The 21,918-nt window shown below is 50.9% G+C and overlaps 1 protein-coding gene across 3 annotated transcripts in view; it reads left to right on the top strand.

Annotated features, from left to right (window-relative positions):
- NOS1 (nitric oxide synthase 1) overlaps positions 1-21,918 on the top strand; it is a 76,820-nt gene that overhangs the window by 39,340 nt on the left and 15,562 nt on the right. For all 3 annotated transcript variants that reach the window (XM_074844110.1, XM_074844108.1, XM_074844109.1), the window contains exons 3-18: positions 708-840; positions 6,421-6,558; positions 6,995-7,140; positions 7,484-7,646; positions 8,898-8,989; positions 9,558-9,699; positions 10,428-10,567; positions 10,976-11,150; positions 11,868-11,969; positions 12,624-12,818; positions 13,972-14,057; positions 16,964-17,108; positions 17,539-17,643; positions 18,083-18,141; positions 20,975-21,091; positions 21,333-21,507. In XM_074844110.1, the coding sequence (XP_074700211.1) occupies positions 708-840; positions 6,421-6,558; positions 6,995-7,140; positions 7,484-7,646; positions 8,898-8,989; positions 9,558-9,699; positions 10,428-10,567; positions 10,976-11,150; positions 11,868-11,969; positions 12,624-12,818; positions 13,972-14,057; positions 16,964-17,108; positions 17,539-17,643; positions 18,083-18,141; positions 20,975-21,091; positions 21,333-21,507 (2,113 nt within the window). The remainder of the gene's footprint in view (positions 1-707; positions 841-6,420; positions 6,559-6,994; positions 7,141-7,483; positions 7,647-8,897; positions 8,990-9,557; positions 9,700-10,427; positions 10,568-10,975; positions 11,151-11,867; positions 11,970-12,623; positions 12,819-13,971; positions 14,058-16,963; positions 17,109-17,538; positions 17,644-18,082; positions 18,142-20,974; positions 21,092-21,332; positions 21,508-21,918) is intronic.

The following is a 21,918-nucleotide window of genomic DNA, read 5'->3' as shown; positions in this document are numbered from 1 at the left end:
ACAGTACGTTCCCCAGGCAAAGCGTGTGCGGTAGACTGTGTGTGCTGTGAGTTACACCAGTCTCACTGCACAGGCCAGGGCAGCCAGTGCTGGGGACATCCTCAGTCCCGCAGCATTACCAACGTCCCCATCTCCATGGAGGCAATCCATCACTTTGCTTGAGTAAAATCACTTACACTCACCGGCATTTGCAGCATTTGTAAAGGTCAGGAAAAGGAGAGCGAGCTGTCTCTCCCTCCTGGGAGCCACCTATTTTTTCTTGGGTTTTTTTCCTCTCCTCTGCTCATAAACATCATACTGCTCTGCAAACCCAGCTGGTTTTGCTATGAGGTTTTGCAGCTGGAGGTGTGTATGTCTCTCCTTTCCCCAGCATCATGCTGGATTTTGCAGGGCTCCAGCTTGGTTTTCAGGGTGCAGAGGGTCTGGTGTGTAACCCTGCTAGTGCCAGCGTCGGGGCAGGGGTTTCCTGCTGTTTAGTAGGCACTGTGCTTGCCCACGCAGCGAAATTTCTATTGTGTTTGAGTTGCCCTCACCACAATGATTCATCGCCTCGGCCGAGGCAGAGCGTTTCCTCCCCTCCTGCAGTTTTCACTCCTGTGGGAAGCAGCTGGAGCCGGTCCTGAGCCATCGCTCCAAGACCTGGTCTCATGGTCCCAGCACCCAGTCACCCTCCAGCTTGCTGACCCAAATGGTTTTTAAACCTTCAGTTTCAGGGAAGGGGAAAACAAGCCACAGAAAGCCTTACCGGCTCGGATGGAGAACGACCGTGTCTTCGGTGACCTGTGGGGGAAGAGCAACGTGCCTGTGGTCCTGAACAACCCCTACTCTGAAGCGGAGCAGGTAAGAGCCCATGGCTTGTGCTGCTTTGGGTGGGAAGGAGGTCTGGGGGTATGTGACCCATCCTGGTGGGCTCTCACACCACAGGGAACCTGCAAGGACCACATGCACTACCCTGAAAACCTCTGATCTCAAGAGCTGGAGTTGATGGGGCATAGAGCCCGTTTGGTCCAGAAGCTGAATTTTCCGTGGTTCGGGCAGGGCATAGGTCACTGGAGGATGATGTTCTTCATCTAAGGAGGCAGAGTGGGATGGGAGTGCAGCCAGGGACCAGGACTCTGAAACTTCCCTTGGCACTGTTGTCCCTTTTTGTGGCAAAAAGCCGAGTTGCATCGTTAAAGTCATTTTGATTCATATGATGGTAATTCAATAGAGCACTTCAGATATTATGTTGTACGGTGCCTTTTCATCTCCTCACATTCCACGGACATAAATTCTCAGGCTTCCTTGCCAAAAGTGGATTAACTCCACGCTTGTATCAAAGCAGAGATGTAAGGCAGGCTCTGCCAGGCCAGAAAGATCACCTCAGGGAAAACATGACGTGCGTGAGCACTGCCACGCCTGTTTGGGCAAATGTGTCTTCCTGATGGGATTAACCAGCAGCAGGGCAGGACACAGGGGATCAGTCTGGGGGCCATTTGGTCTCCTTGTCCCATCATATTTCTCAGGGTGACATAGTATTGTTTTCCAAGGGAGGGGAGAAAAGTGATTTAGTGGTTACATGGAGACTTCTGAGAAAAACAGTATTTCCTCAGCTCAGGAATGTCCTCAGCAGATACCTCTGGCTGATGTCTCTTCCCAGCTCCTACGAGCTGCAATGCAACATTACTTGCTGACATGCCATGTGCAGCCCACCACAAGTTGCGTGCCACTCGTGGTGTGGTTGGCACCTGGGTGTTGAGCCTGGCCTTGACACCCAGCAGTGACCAGTGGCACCTCCCAGGCCATGGCTCTGCCAGTGGATGTCTTCCCATTTCACGGGCATTTTGCAAGATGCAAACCCAGAACCAGGGCGTGAGGTCACATGAGGTGACATGGTCCCTTCATGCCCATGGAGGTGACATGGTCTTGGCTGCGGTGGTTTAACTCTGCCCGCGCCCTGTGCCGGGAGCACTGCTGCTTCTCCTGGGACTCCTGAGTGGAACGACGGTCACATGCACTTTTGCAGCACACAGAGTGTTGGAGGCTCATGGGACATGCGAGACCCGCTGTGCGGGTGCTGATGCACACGCAGGGTGGCTGAGGTGCTCCTGACCATGCCAGACTTGCTGCATGGTTTTAACCAACCTGGTCGGGTGCTTAGGTGCAGTTGGGAGCAATTTCCATTCTCCCCTCACCTGCCTGCAGCTCAGGATTGTGGTCAGGTCTCCCAGCATCATAGACAACCATACAGTGGGTATCATCCTCCATCGGCACACACAAATGGGTGCATCCAAGACCTGAAACACACTTTATTCAGCTGCTGGAGAAACATCCCTGGGCAGCCCCATGTCCCGCCGTGCGGTTAATGCACTATGGCAGGTATCACGAGCCCATCTCGCCCAAGGACAGGTCACTGCTCAGGTCCCTTTGCTCCAGCTCTGGAAAGACACTGTCTTTCTGCCTCCGTTCCTAAGCTCCTTGCATGTACGTGTCTGTTACTATAAGCACTTTATAACCTTCTAGTTCAGAGCTTAATTTCTCTCCATGTTAGGGCTGACAAAACCCCCAGTCTTAAGCTGCTATCAAACTCTTTAATATTTTTTTTTTTCACTAGATGTACAGCTTTCTTTTTATCCTTCTTATCCCCAAATCAGTATGCCTGCTCTTCTGGAGGCAGTCTGGTTTTCCCCCCATGCTCCCTGCAGCCGTTCTCCAGGGCTACAGGCGGTCAAGGCAACTGAACTTCTTGCAAGCTGCAATAAATACTGTTAACACCGGGGCAAGTCAAGCCAAGTGTGAGCTTTTTATACACGTTGTTCTTTAAAGCAGAATTTGATGGATTCACTTGGCCAGGTGGGGAATGCTCACTGAGGCTCGTAATAAGGTGCTGAAAGACCCATTGGGCGCCAATCTCTATCCCTCTTTTTTTGTAAAATCAGGCAGTGTGTTTTGCTTATTTCCCAGGAGCCCAATCCCCCGGCCCTAAACTGGACCGATGGGAAAATGCTGTGATTTGCACCTGCCTAAGTCCTGCATGAGTCGTATTTCAGTCTGTACAGATTGATTTGTTAGGAACTCCAGGGTAACTGGGGGTGGGGGGGGGTTGTAGCTAGCAGAGGAAGGGAGTCATATCAGCTCCACACTTGTAAGGATGATTTACAACTTTATAAAAGCGAAAAACACAATTTCAGCTAGCGGGTTTAATGCAGTCTGGAAGGAAATGTCTGCATGCCAGTATATCTATTACCTGGGCTAATGCTGCAGACCTCGTCCACCCACAGTCAATGTGTTCCAGCAGCACAATATATGCCATCACCGCAGGGACTCCCAAAGCCCAGCTGGGACGCAGGAGGAAGGCTGAGGACCTGTAGAGCCCACTCAGATCTGCAAAAAGGAGCTGTTCCCTGCCGTTCTGGCCCCAAGAAGCGTCTGGGGCTGGGTGCATTTCTCCCTTGCATCTGTAAGAGCTGGAGACAGCTTGCAAGCTGCACGCTGACGATAAGTGCCAACACACTCCCTTGTAAAAGATGTTTGCATAATGCATGTGTACCCCGACTGCTACGTTAGTCTCTCCGTTTGTCCCACTCTTGAGTCACTAATATCACAGCTGCCTAATTAAAACATGAAAGGATCTCACACAAACTCCCTGACAGAACCAGGGGTAATATTTGGCTCCAGCTTTGCCGTGCAGAGAAGGCATACACACACGCACACACGCAGTTATTTCCCAGTCTCTTCTGGGTGTCACTCTTTCCACAGCTGCTCTGTGATGTAGTTGCCAGACCTGGCACCTCTGCTTCTTGTAGGTGGTGTCACCTCGACTGCTCCAGCCCGGCTGGCAGCCCAGGGATTCGGCATGCCTCTGCACCATGGCCCTCCTTCAGCAAAGATTCAAACTTTGCCAGTTCCTGCAGGGAGAAGACAAAAAGGAAAGGGAGCAGCTTTGAGAACGGTTTAAGGTCGAACATCTATAGGCAGATGTTAAGCAGCTGATGTCCACCAGCTTGGACCATGAGCTTGCTCGTTCCAGGGGTGGGCTCATTGCTACATCTGGATTCATAACACACTCTTGGGCTGTACCTGCTGTGTTTAGCAGCACATCTCCTAAGCTGCACTGGAACCCTGTCAGCAAATCAAAACTAACTCAAAAAAGTGGTGCTGGATGCAACCACCAGTTTCTGCCTGGTACATCTGATTTCTGTCTGGCAGGTGGAGGTACAGGTGAGGATTGGTTTTGTTTGCATTTTTCAGCAGTAGTTTTAAGCTATGTTTTACCAATCTCAGAGATTCTCTGAGCAATCATGCTCAGAAGGAAGGTGGCAGATTATCCCCCTTGGTCCTAAGGGTGGCCCAGGTTGATTCAGAGAGCACAGGATGCTGTTAGTGGCTCAGGAATAGTTTAATTCTCTTAAAAAAGTAAAACAAGCACCAAAAAAATTACCAGGAACTGCCACTGCCATCATTCATGTCAGATTCCCCAAAACTGAAAAAAATTAAGTTAAAAATAGAGCTTTTCCAGGACTACATTTAGGGTGTTCTTTTTATTTACTACTGGTTTTGAGCTCTGTATGAAGCCTTATATTTGTTTTCTGCAGCATGGAAAGGGGAAGCTGAGATCCACTGCGTGGTCATCTGGCTTCAGGATCTAGGACTTCAAAATGCTCCTTAGGAAGATCACAGGATTTGTGACATGAGGAATGTCACAAAGATGGTGACAGCATAGGCTGAGGGTTTGCAGAGAGCGGCTTCCAGAAACCTTGAGGACCAAAGAGGGTCCTACCGAAGGGTCAGGTTGTAAAGCTCTCCCTTTCCCTCCATCCTCTGTCTCTTGCTCCCAGCATATGCTTTCAGTGTATGGTATTACACTGTGAGCCTCAGGCTGCTTAACAGCAAAATCCCTGTTTTTCAGGAAAAAAGAGTGTGGAGCATATGGTGGAGACAAGGACTGGGCAAAAAATATGGCCAACATTGCCATCAGGGCAATGCAGTGGTGTCTGCTCAGCCCAGGCATCAGTCTCACAAGTAGGCATCAGTCTCTCTGCTCCGGAAAAGCAAAGCAATCCTTTGTCTGGCAAAGTAAGAACAAGTTAGATCTGGAGCCTCATGTGTTTTTGTCATCCTTGTGACCCCTGTTGCTTTCCCTTCTGTGTTTGCTCATCAGCAAAAGTGCTTGTTCTGAAACAAGAGCTTCTTCCACCATGTGCCAGCTCTATTTCAGTTGGTCCTTCAGGCTGTAGTGCTGGATGTGTACTATTGCTGCTAGTCCATGAGCTGCAACTGTGACACAAGCCCAGAACCACCAGAAAGGAGGGTGAGACTGCACAGCTCTGCTGAAGGCAGTGCTGTCTTTAAAATACCTTGCAGATGTATTACAAAGGGACACAAGCTACAGGATTCATGTAGGAAGGCTGCATCAAAACTCAGTCCAAGCCCAGATCTACTTTGCAGAGATGCAAGCCTTTAAGTGGTGCCAAATACAAGCAGGTTTTGACAGGACGCTGCTGTGGGATCAGGTCTCCCCTTGTAACCTCCAGCAACACCGCTATGGTTGCAGTGACTGAATTACATCCTACTATAAGATCAGTTTCCTAGAAAAAACATCTCTGCTTTCCAGGGCCATTGCGGATCTCACTGTCCCATGATACACTGGCATACACTGATTACTCTTTAAGTTTTGAAGTGCTTGGGGCTAATAAGGGTCACAGTAGAAATACTAGATATTATCTGTGAAAACATGTGCAAATACAAGCACTCGCAGCCAGCTCTTCTCATTACAAGCTCTCTGCTGGCTGTGGCTCTTCCTTATGTTGGATTATAACTCAAGATGTGCTGGAGGAGCACACCCTGACGCAGAGTATCAGGGAGGGCTGGAGATTCAGAGCTGAGACTGAAGTAATCCAACTATGCATAATTCAGCAGCCCTCCCACTTGTATAATTTATCCATCCTTATTGCTACAATCTTCCAGCATTGATATCAAAGGAGATGTGCCTTTGGCTTGCTCAGAGGAACTGTTAGCTCTATCTCACAGTGCTCGTATTAGTGAGGCAGAGCTTGGCATGTGTAAAACCTGAGCAGATGATACTCCTTAAAAGGAAACATTTAATGTATTTTAGAGAGGTAAGTCTTCCACTGGGAAACGTGAACACAACTTTCTCCCAAGTCACTTCTGTCTCTGTTTTTTAACTCCTCTTCTACAGGTTTGGCTGTTCTGTAAACAGACATGACTTCTCAGTTGCACTGAGATTTGGTTCCTCCATTGTAGCATCCCAAACGCCGCCAATACTTGGATCATATACCTTGTATACCTTGTCTTGCTATATTATCACTAAGATTGAAGCACGGGCATCCATTAATACAAGACGCTGCTTGTCGTTGTGGCCTCTTTCCAGTATCTCCTTGATGAATACTAACCTTGTGCCTGGTCTTCACCATTGTCCAGCCACCACCATCCGGGCGGCAGTCCCCAACTAAGAACGCAGTGAATGGAAGTCCTTCCAAATGCCCACGGTTTGTCAAAATCAAGAACTGGGAGACAGGCTCCGTACTTCATGACACTCTGCACCTCAAGACAGCGATGGTGAGTAGAGTTGATAGCACTGGCCAAAAGTTGTCTGAGCATAATTGAGTGGATCACAGTGTTTCCAAGATGGCTTTACCTGGAAATGCACAACTGGATGAATTCAGGTCAGTCTTCTTGTCTCACTTCTGGTGCAATAAGCTGGGTGAGAGGGAAGCCCATCTAGGGTAAATCAGGAAAAGCATATGACTTTATGCCAGTCTGGGACAAGAATCTATTGAGCCCCAATTGTCCGTATCAGGTGGGACAGGAGAAGACTGCACGAGCTTGAGCTGTCTTACACAATGGTACTGATAGGTGTGAAAAACAAATGTCCCTGTTTGTCAAAGATGCCACCAACTTCTGCATAGCTAATTGTTGACTTCCCTCAGCCCAGGTCATGTAACAAAAGTGCTGCAGTAACTCAAGTCATGCTTGTCTCCTTCTGTCTCATCAGGCCACGGCATGCACTGAGCAGATCTGCATGGGCTCAGTAATGACCCCTAGTCAGCATGTCCGCAAGTCAGAAGATACCAGGACAAAAGAGGAGGTGCTTCTCTTGGCTAAGGACTTCATTGACCAGTACTACTCCTCCATAAAGAGGTAAGCACTGGCTGGAGAAGGTCACAGGCCCTGACTGCTGCTTATGCTGAGATGTCACATATGAGCTGATCTTTCACGGTTGCAAGTCAAAGCAGGGTGAGACTGTGGTTCTCCACATTCAGCTGCTTCTTCAGGGGAGTTTCATTCCTAGAATTTGTGCAAATTACCAACCTCTCCCATTTGCACTCGGGCATCTGTTATCTGAAAGCACACACGTGTGTGTGTATATGTGCACACATGTGCTTAAGAAAGAAAGAACTCATGCCCAGGTGGAGAGCAGCAGGATTCCCTGCCCTCCACCCAAGTTGGTGACTGCCATCTCCTCTGTTCCCCACATGTGCAGATCTGGCTCCAAGGCCCACATGGAAAGGCTGGAGGAAGTGACCAAGGAGATTGAAACCACTGATACCTACCAGCTGCGGGACACAGAGCTGATCTATGGAGCCAAGCATGCCTGGAGAAATGCAGCCCGCTGCGTGGGCAGGATTCAGTGGTCCAAGCTGCAGGTGAGCACCAGCACAGCTGGAGACAGCTGGCAGGTTGCCTGCCAAAGGATGCACTGGAGTTTTGGAGAGGCAAAACTTGCTCTTCAAATACCTGGGGAAGCACAGCACAGGTATGTTGGGGGTGTTCAGCACACAGCAGCTACGCTCTCCTTGACAGCTTTGGGGATGCACAGGATGGGAAGTCAGCAGGAACTGGAAAAGCCTCTGTGGGGTAGGTGTAGCCTAGGTGTCTGTGTCTGAAACGGGGCCAACTGGAAGCTGGCGTTCTAGAGAAGATTTTCCAAAATCAGATACTGCTCCAATATCTTATGTGCTGCTTCCAAAACTATTGCTCTGCCTGGAGAGAGGCAGCAGAACACACTCATCCATGGTACAGAGATACTATGGCAGGAGAAGATTTGGCTCAGTGCCCTTTTGACTATCTGGAAGTGTAAGATAGGAGATGAATTAGTGATCTCTAGTGGAATCCCTTGGTATGGTGGTGACGTCTCCCTCTGCTCCCACAGCTGAAGTGCTGCTGAGCAATTTCTGTGGCTGCTTCACCCAGGGTGTAGGCACTGCCTGGGGCTGGGAGGCTGGGCCTCCTTTGCTCCCAGCTAAGCCTTCAGCTCTTCTCTTCCGCTGTTTCTTTTGGCATATCTGAACCATAGGAGGAGCCATTTCCACAAGAAGTTGTCTTCAAGCCTCCTGTTGACCCTCTTTTCTGGTTTCCTCATCCTTTTGTAGACGCCTATCCCTGGAAACATTCAAGGCTAGGTTGGACAGGCCTCTGAGTAACCTGATCTAGTTGAAGATGTCCCTGTTGACTGCAGGAGGGTTGGACTAGATGACCTTTAAAGGTCGCTTCCAACCCAAACCACTCTATGATTCCATGATTCCCTGTCCTTTCAGTGGATCTCAGGTCTGACTGATACTGATCCTATGTCAGCCTTGAGTCTTGATCTACAAGAGACGAAGTGCAGAAACCAAAACTGTTGGTGGATAAGCCAGGAACAGCAGCAGCTTGAGAGCACTGGATTGAGGAGGTTTTTGCCTGAGCAGCAGATGACTGGCCTCTCCAAAGAAGAAGGGGCAGCTGGATTAGACATCCATGTGCTGTAAGGGCAGGGAACACATAATTATGGAGCTTTAGATACCTAACAAGTCATGGTGGTTTCTAGGGCTTTCCCTGTGCTGTGTTTCTTCTTCTTGGCTCTGCCCTAGGAGTCGGAGCATCCTGTAGCAACACCACAATTACTTCCCCTGTTTCAGGTGTTTGATGCCCGGGACTGCACCACAGCCCATGGGATGTTCAATTATATCTGCAACCACATCAAATACGCCACCAACAAAGGGAACCTCAGGTGAGCCACCAGGGAGTCACCAGGATTTACATCCAAAGGCCTCAGGATGTGTGTCAACCCAGCTCTGGGCCCTGCTGACATAGTCTCCTTTAGCAGCTGCTGCACAACAGGGTGGTTGTAGCCAGTGCCTGTCCTGGGGAGCGTTAGAGGGACCTGATATCAGGGGAAGGTGTCCTGCTGGTCCAAGTATATCTCTTCTTGCTCTCTGTAGGACCTCAAAGGGCAGATTTTCCAATTATTTCTCCTTTCCTATATTCTGCATCAAATGCAGAGCACAGACTGCTCTCCAGATCTGTCTGAAACCCCACGTTAGCAGCCAGCTTCTGCATGAATCGCTGGAAACACCCTAAATTCCAGAGCTGGAGTGCACCTGGCCATGACTTCTTCCTGTGAAGGAAATATAATAAATGTTGGGGGCTTGTCCAAGGCACAAGCTGAGGTGGTGCACAGGTGGTGGCAGTCAGGGGCAGCACCTTTCCCCCGCAACACTTTGCTGTTCTTCTGATGACCCCTGTCCTTTGCCCTTGCAACATCATTGGCGTTCACCAGCGCTGCCTCTTCCTTCCAGATCTGCTATCACCATCTTCCCGCAGCGGACGGACAGCAAGCACGACTTCCGCATCTGGAACGCCCAGCTCATCCGCTACGCTGGCTACAAGCAGCCCGACGGCACTATCCTGGGAGACCCTGCAAACGTGGAACTGACGGAGGTACCGGCTGAAGCCATCATTCCTGGGCACCGTGGGTGTGGGGCTGGTGGGGCCTGCAGAAATTTGGACCATCCCAGGAGTGAGGAGGGTGCTGGGTCAAGCAGGGTTTATCACATCCACTGCAGTGCCACAAAGGGAAGCTGGATTCGTCTCATCCTCAGATATTTTCCCAGGAATAAAAACTGTTTCCACACATGCAGGAGTTGGCCGTAGCTGCACTGAAAGGCTCTTATCTCATTTTCCTTTTGCTGAGGAGGGGTCACTTAGGGGTGCTGAGGGAACTGTAGCAGGACAACGTGTGCCCACCGCTGACCTGGGCCAGCAGGAATCAGAAATGAGATTTGCCTTACGCTGCTGCCTGTTGGCACTGTCCACACAGCACCAGTGCTCTGCTCAGCTCTTCCCAAACTCCTCTGCTTTTCTCACCCATTTTCTCCTTCACCATTACAGACAAAAATAGGGTAAGCTTTTTCAGAGCCATGATCCTACCTGGGGATTTAGTTCTAGGCTCATTTTCAGCCCAAATCCCCCTTAGTTGGCCATGGGTTGGCTGTGACAGGCAACCCCGTGTCATAGTTCCCTTGGATGGTAGTTATTGTTCAGCTGTAAGGGCTGAGCAGAGATGCTGTTAGGAGACCCTGCTCAGTGCCATGCGACTCCCTGTCCATAATGCTTGAAGATCAGGTGACCTGGTGGGACTTCTAACCCCACCTTTGTTTGGCCTGTAGATCTGCATTCAGCAAGGGTGGAAGGCACCACATGGGCGCTTCGATATCCTGCCTCTGCTTCTTCAAGCCAATGGCAATGATCCAGAGCTCTTCGAAATCCCCCCAGAGCTTGTGCTGGAAGTGCCCATCCGTCATCCCAAGTAAGTCAGAGTAAGCCCTGAAACTGCTGCAAGACTGAGCTCCTCTTGTTTCACCCCAAGCCATGTCCTGTGCTTGGCCCTTCCTTGTTGTGGCTTGGGTGCTTTACCCAGGACCCTCTTCCAGGTCTTCCTTCCACTCTGAGGGAGGAGCTGGCAGACCCTGGAGGTGGAAAACAAGTTGTGTCCTTGTCTCAGGGCTGGCTTCCCTTTCCTTGAAGTCTGCCGGGACTTACACGCTCCTGATATATCCCTTTCTCTCTGTAAACAGCCCCTAAGGGAGATATTGCCTCCAGGAACTATTTTGCTCACGTGTCCTTCAGCCTGGTGGCTGGTAGCAAAGTAACCTCTTCCACTCCCCTGCCTGCACTGGGGAATGGCTGATTGCCTCACCCTGTTGTATCCCTGCAGGTTTGAATGGTTTAAGGACCTGGGCCTGAAGTGGTATGGTTTGCCAGCAGTTTCCAACATGCTCCTTGAGATTGGTGGCTTGGAGTTTTCCGCCTGCCCCTTCAGCGGCTGGTACATGGGCACAGAGATTGGCGTCCGGGACTATTGTGACAACTCTCGCTACAACATACTGGAGGTAATTCCCCCTCCTTGAGGAGGCCTGGGGTGCAGTGGGGATGTGCGAAGTTACTGGGGAGCAGGCAGGACCCCGGGAGAGTGTTGCCTTGAGTGGGTGAGGCAGAGACAAAGCCAAGCCATGGGGAGGCACTGGTGCGGAGGATCTGCACCCACCAAGGGTGGCTCCTTTGCCCATTCAAGGGACATGCTGTGTCCCTCCCCAGTTGCTTGAGAGCTCACTTGGATACCAGAAGGGTGAGCCCGAGTGCATGTGTGTGTGTGTGTGTGTGTGTGAGTGTCTGGGGGAAGGACTCCAGGTAGAAAAAATGGGCTGAGAAAGAACAGAGTTTGGAAGCAGAAGGAGGTCTGGCATGGGGAGGGGTGCAAGGCTCTGTTCCTCCCAGCATATGGATCACCACCGTCTCCTGCTGTCCCATGGAACCCACTCATTTCCTCTCCTCCTACAAAGAGCAACTGCTCTTGATGGACCTTTTCAGCATTTAGTGATCTTCATGTGCTTGGGGGAGGAAGGGAGGCCAGACTGGTCTTGCTCCTGTCATGGAGAGGAAAAGGCAGGACCACATCTCAGAGGAAAGCAAAATGTCAGCCCTTCATTACAAGTGTGCTGCCCTGCCCTGCACATGCCTTGTGTCAGCCTGGGCCCCTCAAGCAGAGACCTCCAGCCCTTGGTTCTTGGCCATTAAAAGCATCCACCTTCTACCATGTTTTGTTACAGCAAGTGGCCAAGAAAATGAATCTGGATATGAGGAAAACCTCCTCGCTGTGGAAGGACCAGGCTCTGGTGGAGATCAACATTGCTGTGCTGTACAGCTTCCAGGTACCTGAGCAGCAGGACTCTGTTTCGTTTGGGTCAAGCTTGAGGGACACAGGGACTGGATGGGACAAGTATCGAGACATCTGCCCAAGGACAACAGCAGCAGCTGATACAGTCAGCTGAAATTGGGCTGTGCCTTCCTAATTTTGGGCTGTTCCAGGACCCTGCAGTGAAATTTAATAATTTCTGTGCCCTGAATATTGCAAAAACAGCACTACCAGCACCTGAGCTCTGCCAGTCCAGAGGGAATGCCCCAAGGGGGCAAGATCCAGCCCTTCTGTCTCATCCATGAGGCATGAATTGGCCCATGTTCTCCCCCGCCTACATTTAAAGGTCAAGTAGCAAAACTAGACCTTGGCAACCCAACTTCAGAGGGTGGGAGTCCTTCCCCAGAGCTGGATCAGAGCTGCTCCTTGAGTTGGAGGAACAGCCATCCCATAGCACATCTACTCAGAAAGGACAAGGGCAGCTTTACAGCCTCCTTGGGAAGACCAGGGTCAGCAGCTGCCTTGCGTCATCTCCAAGGGTACCGTCCTGTAGGACCATGGGAGTGAATCATATTCGGGTCAAACAGCTCCAAAAGTAAAATCTTGTCTTTCATCTTCTGGGGTGTATTAACCCACAGCTGTTGGCTCTGCTCTCTTCTCCCCCCGACAGAGTGACAAGGTGACCATTGTGGATCACCACTCAGCCACTGAGTCCTTTATCAAGCACATGGAGAATGAGTACCGATGCCGTGGAGGCTGTCCTGCTGACTGGGTGTGGATTGTCCCACCAATGTCTGGCAGCATCACCCCAGTTTTCCATCAGGAAATGCTCAACTACCGTCTCACACCCTCCTTTGAGTACCAGGTACTGTCTGCAACCCCACTTTCCACCAGTGCTGCATGTCCAAAGGTATAGCCAAGAGCAGGGTGGTACATGGAGTCAGAAGATGCAGGAAGGAGAGGTACACCATCTAATCCCTTCAACAAGCTGGCCCTTGAGGCAGTGAAGTCCATGAACAAGTCTAATTGGTGATTCCCCCTAATGTGGTGTAATATTGGATATTACACCTTTTTACAGGGGAATGGCTTTTTGCCTCTCCATGGGAACATGAGACACCTGAGGCTCCAGCTTTTACCCTTGGAAGCAGGACTAAGCAGAGCTTCTCCCTTTGGAAGTGCCTAATTTTGCACTTCGATGGCTAGGTGAGGAAATGACCTGGTAGTCACTGTATCCCTCCTCTCTCCAGCCTGCAGGTTTGAGTCGATGACTCCTGCCAGCTTGGGGATCTAACAGTTTGATGGGGGGGGCTCCTGTCCAGCAGGCCAAGCAGTGTGCTGAAATGCTGGTGCTGGAGTATTTAACACTTCAGATCATGGGAAAAAGGCCCTTAAGCAAACACACCCTCATTAGCCAACCATCCCAGCTCCTGTGGTTTTCACACAATGTGACCTTTAGTCAAGAGCCCTTAAGGAACAATCACAAAACAGGAGCAGTCTGTTCATTTCCATAACCAATCCACCAGGAACCCCGAGGGTTCCTGGCCCCGATTACAGACAGCCGCCTGCGAGGGCACTGAATTAGCTTCTGTGTGCTTGTTCCTTGCTTCAGCTGCCTCCCCTCCCCAAAGGACCTCTTCAGAAAAAAAATAACCTGTGGGCTGGGGAGGGGGAAGGATGTGTTTCCATTGCCTCTCCCCTTTGGGGGTTGCCTGTCTTCTTTTTGCTTGTGGCCTATTAATGCTCATCTCAGAGGTGAGAAAGCATTTGGCCAGATGCTGTTACAAGCCAGCAAGGTTTTGTTATATTGCAATTTTTCTGTGCATACTCCGTTGCCTAACTGCCCCAAAAAGCCCATGGGGCTCCAAGGATCAGAGACCTATACAGGAGATCGGGAGCTGTGAAGAGGCCAGCTAGTCCTTCCCTTCGTGACTAGAGGAATTCAGTGCTCAGTGCTGCAGATAGAGCATTTCTTGAAGCTCTGAGCACTGCCCATCAGCTGCTGCTCTTCTCTCTCCTAGCCGGACCCCTGGAACACCCACGTCTGGAAAGGGGTCAATGGGACACCTACCAAGAAGAGGGCCATTGGCTTTAAGAAGTTAGCAAAGTAAGTACCAGTGGGCTCTGAAGAGCCCAGGAGTGTTTGGGGCCGATCCTGGTTTTGGGCAGCTCTGTTTGCTCTGCTGTTTGATAGCACAACCCTACGGATGTGTGCAAACTGATGGGTTGTGAGCCTGGATCTCAGGCCACTGGAGGCTTTAGCTGCCAAATGGACATCTGGAGAAACAGGCAGTCCTTTGAACACCCCACTAGACCACCAAAGGGTGTGTAACCAGGTGATTACCAATTGTTGCATATAGTCTCTTCTCCCAAGCTGGTTCATCGTCCAGTAAGGTGATCTTCAGCGCTCAGGAACGGCTTTCTCATTTCTTGGGGGTACACTGTCTGTATGTCACCTTTCAGAGCCTCCTGGGGCAGAGGGATCACCCATCATTGTTCAGGGCCATGCTGCCATAAGTGCGATGAAACTTGTGTCCATATTTCTCTTTTTTTCATCGAGTCTTTAGCTACTTGAGGAGCACTTGTCTCCAGTGCGTGTCTAAACATCCAAACACCCACTTTGCAAGGAGCAGGGAGATAGGAAGGTACCTTACTGGTAGCAGATGGATCAGGACCAAGCTGAGATTTGCACTTCATGGCCAGTTGCCCCCTAGTAATGGGCCACACGAGTCCCTCTCCTCTGCCAAAACTCCTAGTCAGCAGGGGTGTAGGAATGAAGTGTAATTTGGACCCTTTGGCTGATCCTGGCCCAGATGCCTCCCCCGTGGGCCGTTGGCAGACAAGTTCTTGTAGGAGCTGCTGGCTCCGCAGCAGCCCTGGGCCAAGACTGGGTAGGACCAGGTCTGCCCCAGTATCTGTGGCCAGGCTGCCAGGTGGCCTTGTGCTGTTCACAGCGTCTCCCCACGCTTCAGTTTCCCCAAGTCGCTACTATCAGTTTGTTCCCACTCTTCAGCTGTCACCTTCTGTAAGCTATTTTCCATGGTGCATCCATAAACATGATCAGCAGCTGATGAATGTGCTCCTTAGGCTGACACCGGTGCTTGGGTCTGGGCTGCAGCCCGGGGCTGGTGGAGAGTGCAGGAAGATTAATTGAGCCATTGAGTTAGAAGAAACAATGCTTTTATTTGTGTGTGTGTGTGTGATTGATAAATGATTTTATAAAAATGTGAGCATGGCAGGTAATTTAAAAAAACATCTCTGTTGTTCCTGATGTAGGGGAGAGGAATTATTTTTGTAATTCACCATTAATCCTGCCTGGATCTGAGCTAATCAGCTGAACAAGTGGCGGACTGAGCCCAGCAGTCCTGAGCATTGCACTTGGCACTGGTCGCAGCATGATTTTGATACCTGTTCAGACAGGCCGTGCTGGTTCTGGCCAAATCAGAGCGTTCAAACCTGCAGTCCCTGCCCGTCCTGCCCCTTCCCTCCCCTGGGGACAGAGGACACAACTGTCATGGGAAAGCAAAGGGGCAACTTTAATGCACAGAACTACGCTGAGGAGTGATGGTATAGCAGCAAACATAAATGGTCCTGGGGCTGACTTTGACAAGGAGGGGAGCTGCCCGGAGGAAGCAGGACCAGCCTGGTGGGGTTTCTACCTCTTCTTTCCTCCTCTTTATTGTTTTCCCCAAGTGATTTTCCAAACCTAGAGCATTTCTTCCCGCCTTGGCAGGAGGGGCAGGGGGAAGCTGGGCTTCTCTTCTCCTGCCCGTGTAACCAGTCCAGTGTAATCTCCATTCCCCATAGCTCATCTGAAGGGGATGCAGGAGTCTTGCTGAACTTGACCACCCCAGGGCAGGGACTGATCACCCTGTCAAAGTGAATCAAGCAGCCCTTATTCTTGCAAAGGCCGCAGAGATGCTTTGTGCTCTCTCAACCCCCCAAAAACTGTTTTTCCCTGTTGCAACACACCAGGTTAAATCCAGACCTGCCTTTCTGGTGGCTCCATTTAAAGGCTTGATCGTTCATTTAGAAAAGATGAAGATATTCTTCACTTAGGAAAAAAAAAAATGTTGATGTGATTACGAATGGTGCTAAAATAACAAACTTGCCACACCCTACCGTGCAACCCAAAGCTGGCTCATGACAGCCTCCCTTGACCCCCAACGCTGTGCTCCCACTGATGCCAACCCAGCCAGCAGTGCTAGCATAGACAAGGAGCCAGTGTTTCTAGCTCTGCATCACCTTGGCCAGGATTAGAGAGGCCAGTGACCTCTCAGGGACCTTCTGCCCTGCTGTCAGAGCTGAGCCAGTGGGGAAAACCAGAGCAAATGCATTCAGTCACGATTGCAGTCACAGGAGGCAGCCAGCTAGACACAGCCCTGCAAACGCTCAAATAAATGTGCAACCTCTCAGCCTCAGGAGGACTGTTCCTCTGAGTAAAGTTCATAGTGTCACTGGAGTGCAAATCAAAGGGACTACAGACAGCTTCGTCTGACCTTCTCAGTGTCTCAGGGCTTTGTGTGTGGTGTGTGGAGGCCAGACACTTCTGCTCGGCTGGGAAACCTCCTGCAGAAAGGCAGCCAGGTAGGATTTAAAGACATGAAGAGATGGAGAAGCCACTGTTCTTCCCATAGCTTGGGCTCTGGTTGGTCTCCAGCTTTTCCTTTGAGGTTATCTGGTCACTGCTTTCAGCGACTGCTGCCCCTCCTTCTGCATCTCTGTCCGCACAGAAAGTGCACCTCCACACTTGATTTAGCATTTTCCTCCCTATACCTGTTCAGGTACTTAAGATCCATCTTCAAGCCCCCTCATCTAGTCTTCCTCTCTGACAAGTCAAGATGGACAGACTCTTCCATAGCTTCCCTGCTTGGCATATAACAACAAAAAAAGTGATGCTACAGTTTTGTAGGCAGGCTGTTCATTTAATAAATAAAATGGTGTGAATAGTCTGGGCTGGAGGCACTGGCAAGGAAACAAGCTCTCTTACCAGGATTTATTCTTGCTTCCTAGAGCTGTGAAGTTCTCAGCCAAGCTGATGGGACAGGCCATGGCCAAGAGGGTCAAAGCAACCATCCTGTATGCCACTGAAACAGGGAAGTCGCAGGTCTATGCAAAAACTCTGTGTGAAATCTTCAAGCATGCTTTCGATGCCAAGGTATTGTACCAGCTTCCAGCCCCTGCGAGATTATGTGCGCGTCTGGGTGGACCAAGGAAATACATGGCTGTTGGAAAACATATGGCTCAACATACATGGAGCTTCCTAGCCTAGGGTTTTCATCAGCTCCCAGGATATGACCTTGAGGGTCTGGATTGAAGCCCGCACAGGATTTTTTCCAGCTAATACTCCTGCGGGCATTGTAGCGTACATATGTTGACTGCCTCTCGGGTGGTAGCCCCATGGTTTGCCCATGTCCCCTGAGGCTCTTGTTCTCTCCCTGTGTGGAGATTTCTGCTCTTGCACTGGCATGGAGTCAGCAAGGATATGCTGCTCCCACCCCCAGGTGGGCTGGGGTCCATCCCAGGAGACTGGCTGGTGGTCGATCTCCCCACCAAAGGCCTCTTGCTAACATCTCTGTTGCTCTCAGGTGATGTCCATGGACGAGTATGACATCGTGCACCTAGAGCATGAAACCATGGTCCTGGTGGTCACAAGCACCTTTGGCAATGGAGACCCACCTGAGAACGGAGAGGTAGGACAGAGCGCAGGGGTGGATGACTACAGCAGGGACATGGGCAGGGGAGAGACAGCAGGTAATGGGGAGCGGTGTCCTCTTTTTGCTCAGCCTGAGCTGGAATGGCCCAAAACAGGTCTGGGTGCTGTGTGATACCTGGTGCTGTGCCTGCCTGCCTCCAGCTTGCTCTGAAACAGGGATATCTACTTATTTCCCGCTGTGAGACAAGTAACTCATCTGTTGCTAAATTCATCCTGTACAATTGGTGTCAGTGTCACACAAAAGGTGCCAGCCCCTTGACCAGGGAGCTACGACCTCGTCCAGCCCTGTACAACAGCATTGCAGGCTGCTGGGAACAGCAAGCAGAGAGCAGAGCTGCAGCCCAAGCTTTGGTCACTGCTCCATTTCCTGCAGAGAGTGGCAAAACTGATGGCCTTTTTTAATTTCTTCTCTGTAGAAATTTGGCTGCGCATTAATGGAGATGAAGAATCCCAACTCCAACCTGGAGGAGAGGAAGTAAGAGCACCCCAAAACCCTCCCTTCCCACTCACAACCCCAGCAAGCAGACAGCCCCGCAGCCGGCACAGCCTGCTTCTCTGCTTTCCTCCCCTCAGAAGGCAGTGTGAAATCCCCACGCAGGTTTCAAGTCCGCAAAGGTCCGAGGGATGAGACCTGCCTGCAGAACCAGGGGATGGATCACGCAGAGGTCCCAGGGAGGACAAAAGCACTGAGTCAGGCATGCCTGGGGACTCCAGCCTGTAATTCCCTGGGCTAGCATTTTAAACTTTCTCTTTTCAGCTGTAAGAGGCAGGCATCTACCAAAAAAACCCCCAAAACCACAAATAAAAGCAGGAATTCCTCCAAAATCTTTGAATCTAAGAGTTGGGGTTGTTCAGGAGACACCAAAATAGTAAGACTTGGAGGTAGAAGGGAGTTTCCAGCTATGTATATGGGGGAGGGTTTGAGAACCAAATATAACTTCTTGCATCATGTAAAAATATTTCTCAGGAAAGTAAGAGTTGTTATAAATTCTGGCTGTGATGTTTGTAACAGTGAGTCTGGAACTGGTACTTTGGAGACAGAGTCTGGGGTTCTAGAAAATCCCCCATCAGTGGAAGATGAGCCTCGAGCATCTCGTTGCATGTCCCAGAGGCTGGGAAGTGAGGGCAGCCAGCAAAGTGTTAATCATTTGGGACCTCCTTATTTTAGCTATTAAGTACAATATATTTTGCTTAACTGGGATACTGCTCTGCTCTGGAGTCTTTCTGAGTTAACACAGTGATGCTCACAACTGGCAAAAGGCTGCTCCTTAATTAAGGAAAAATTAACACTGGCCAGTGGTACAGTGCAATTTAATCACCCTTACTTTCTGCTTGAGCAGCACAGAGCAGTGCTGGTGTGGCTGCAGAGTGGTGACAAACACCACCGGGCAGGGCAGGGATGGATTTGTACCTCTCTGCTGCTGGCGACGCAGCAGCCCCGAAGTGGTCTCCTTGCTGTGGATCATCTGATGGATCCCTGCAGGGTTTGTGAGCCAAAAATCCATCAGGTTTCTAATGGCCCCGTGCCTTAGTAGCGACAGCTGACAAAATGGGATGTGCAGGCTGCCCTGGAGGTGACTGGGTGGAGAAGGGACATTTTGCACGTGGTTCTCACCCCAAGGATCTTCACTTTGTGGGGCTGGGTTGGTGCAACATTGAGTTGGATGCGGAAGTGCCACCCACAGCAAGCCAGGCAGGTTTGAGGACAAAAACACCTGAGCTCACTGTCCCAGTCACCTCTAAATGTAATTTAAGGGACTGGCAGGAGTTTCTAAGAGCCAGAACAGCCTGTGGCTTGGTTACCTGACAGCAAAAGTGGTCAGAGTGCTGGAAACGGCGACCTGTGAGGACAGATCAAAACAGTGAGAGCTATTTTATCTGGAGAAGAGGAAACAAAAAAGTCATGTGGTAGCAGACTTCACATATGGAAAAGGTGAGTGCAGAGGTGGAGGGAATAAATTACTCCCCATGGCCCCCCTGGGACAGGGCAACAGGTCATGGCTCTGGATGGTAGGAAGAGATGCTGACGTTAAGCGTGAAAAAAAGCTTTTGCAATGAGAAAAGACGTCCTGGAGGAGACTGTCTAGGGAAGAGGAGCAGAGTCAGCAGCGTCTGTAGGAAAAGGCTGGAGGGAGCAGCTCCTGCCCACGCACCCCCCGGGCTCTCAGCTCCATGTCTACCCAGGGCAGGGACTGGTGACCTCTCTAAGCCACAGTGTCTCGAGGAGCCTGCCAGGGTGCTGCGGCTGTGGCTTTCTGACCACAGCCCAGAGGTTTTGCTGTGGTTGCATATTTGGTTCCTTGTGTCCTACAGCAAGGGTTCTCTAAGGGTTTTCAGAGGCATTCATAATCCTGCCATATTTAAGGACCCACTGTTCAAACGCCACCCATCTTTCAACAGTCATCCCCTGCCACAAGGATGTATTCGTTTCAGCAAGAGCTGCTGGTGCCCCGACCTTGGGCCCACCACCCAAGTGGGGAATTTGGGCTTCATGCCCATCTAAACCAGTGGGCTGTGCTGCTCTGCCTTCTCCACGTAACCCGGGGTGAGGACATGGCCCAGGGACAGCAGAGAAAGAAGTGGGTCCATCCAGATGGAGTGAAGCAGAAGAGCATGAGGGTCTGGGCAGAAAGGAGGAGGCTGTGGAGCAGAGGTGGAGCACAGGGCTCTACGACCCTGGCAGTTATTTTGCTCAGGGGTTGTCTCCTCTGCGCGGCGTGCTGGGTGCAGGAGGTCTGCTGTGACTCATCCACACTACTGCTTCATTGCTCTGGCAGTATATTTAGAAACCCTTGTGTAGAGCAATTTTTGAAGATGGTTCAATTCAGAAATACTTCTGCTGTTGTCAGATTTTTTTCTCCACTCCCCTTCCCCCTCCTCATCCCCTCTTCTCTCCTTTTTTTTTTTTTTTTACTTCCTATGAATGTAAAATCCTTCAGAATATACCCGACCTTGTGTGCAGCCAGGAAAGGACAGGTAAAGCCAAAAGTCCTGTGAGCTCTGCACTGCTGGGGGCAATGTGGTGGCCAACACCTGGGTCAACCCACTGGGAGGTGACTGGAGGACCTCATGGAGCAGACCGGGTCCAGCTGGGGGGAGGCACCATTAGGGCTGCTATGGCTTAACCCTGGGCAGGAGCACATTTCTCTGATCTAGCCACTGATCATGGTGCCTGCTCATGGAATATTGAGCCCTGAGCTCTGGTTTGGTCTCCTCCACAATCTGGTCCCCTCTGAGCACGCAGCTCGGTGGGAACCACTCGCACATTTGTCACCATTGTTAATACTTGATGCTGCTGCCGTTCACAGGAGCTACAAGGTTCGTTTCAACAGCGTCTCCTCTTACTCGGATGCACGGAAATCCTCAAGCGACGGCCCTGACTCCAGGGACAACTTTGAAAGCACAGGGCCCCTGGCTAATGTCAGGTAAATAGGATGGGGTGGGAGGCAGCAATTTCTTGCTGCAGAAGGGACAGAGTGGGAGCTGGTGCTGCACAGTGCTCCTTTCTCCTACCACAGCTCTTTCTTTCCTAAAACATGATGCATTTTTGCAACACGCAGATCCCTCCATGCTCCCTCAAGCTGGTGTTGGCCATGGTGGAGCAGGAGGGGGAGATTTCAATGTCCCTCCCAGCTCGGTAGCCACAGCTGTGCCACCTCTCCGCAGGTTCTCCGTGTTTGGGCTGGGATCACGTGCTTATCCCCATTTCTGCGCCTTTGCCCGGGCAGTGGACACCCTCCTGGAGGAGCTGGGTGGAGAGAGGATCCTCCGCATGGGAGAAGGGGATGAGCTCTGCGGCCAAGAGGAGTCCTTTAGGACCTGGGCCAAAAAGGTCTTCAAGGTAACCCGATTCCTTTGTGCCCCAGGGAAGAGCAGGGGGGAGGAGGACACAGGGACAGAGCAAAGCTGCTGGTTAGAGTTGGATCAAAACCCAGCCTCTCCTTACATAGACTGGGACACCTGGCCATCACCCTGGCCCACAATAAAGAGTTTCTCCATATTTTCATGGAGCTGATGCTCTGGTTTGTGCTGACTGCCGAAGGGTGAGCACTGTGTGGAATTGCTGCATTACCCCAGATGCCTGGGGAATGAGGGCACCATGAGACATGCCCATGGCCACTGGTACAGCCCTACATCTTTGAGGGCTCCTTCTCCATGTGTTGGCTGAGGTGGGGTGGGACAAGGTGGGTTGTGGGGCTTCGTCAGAAAGCCCAGGGACAGCAGGGAGATGCCTGAGAGCCTGGTGCGTGCT

Source organism: Strix aluco, chromosome 18, assembly GCF_031877795.1.
Source record: "Strix aluco isolate bStrAlu1 chromosome 18, bStrAlu1.hap1, whole genome shotgun sequence".
Taxonomy (NCBI): Eukaryota; Metazoa; Chordata; class Aves; order Strigiformes; family Strigidae; genus Strix; species Strix aluco.
Note: the sequence above shows the minus strand (reverse complement) of the source record. Positions and strands in the feature narration are given on the sequence as shown.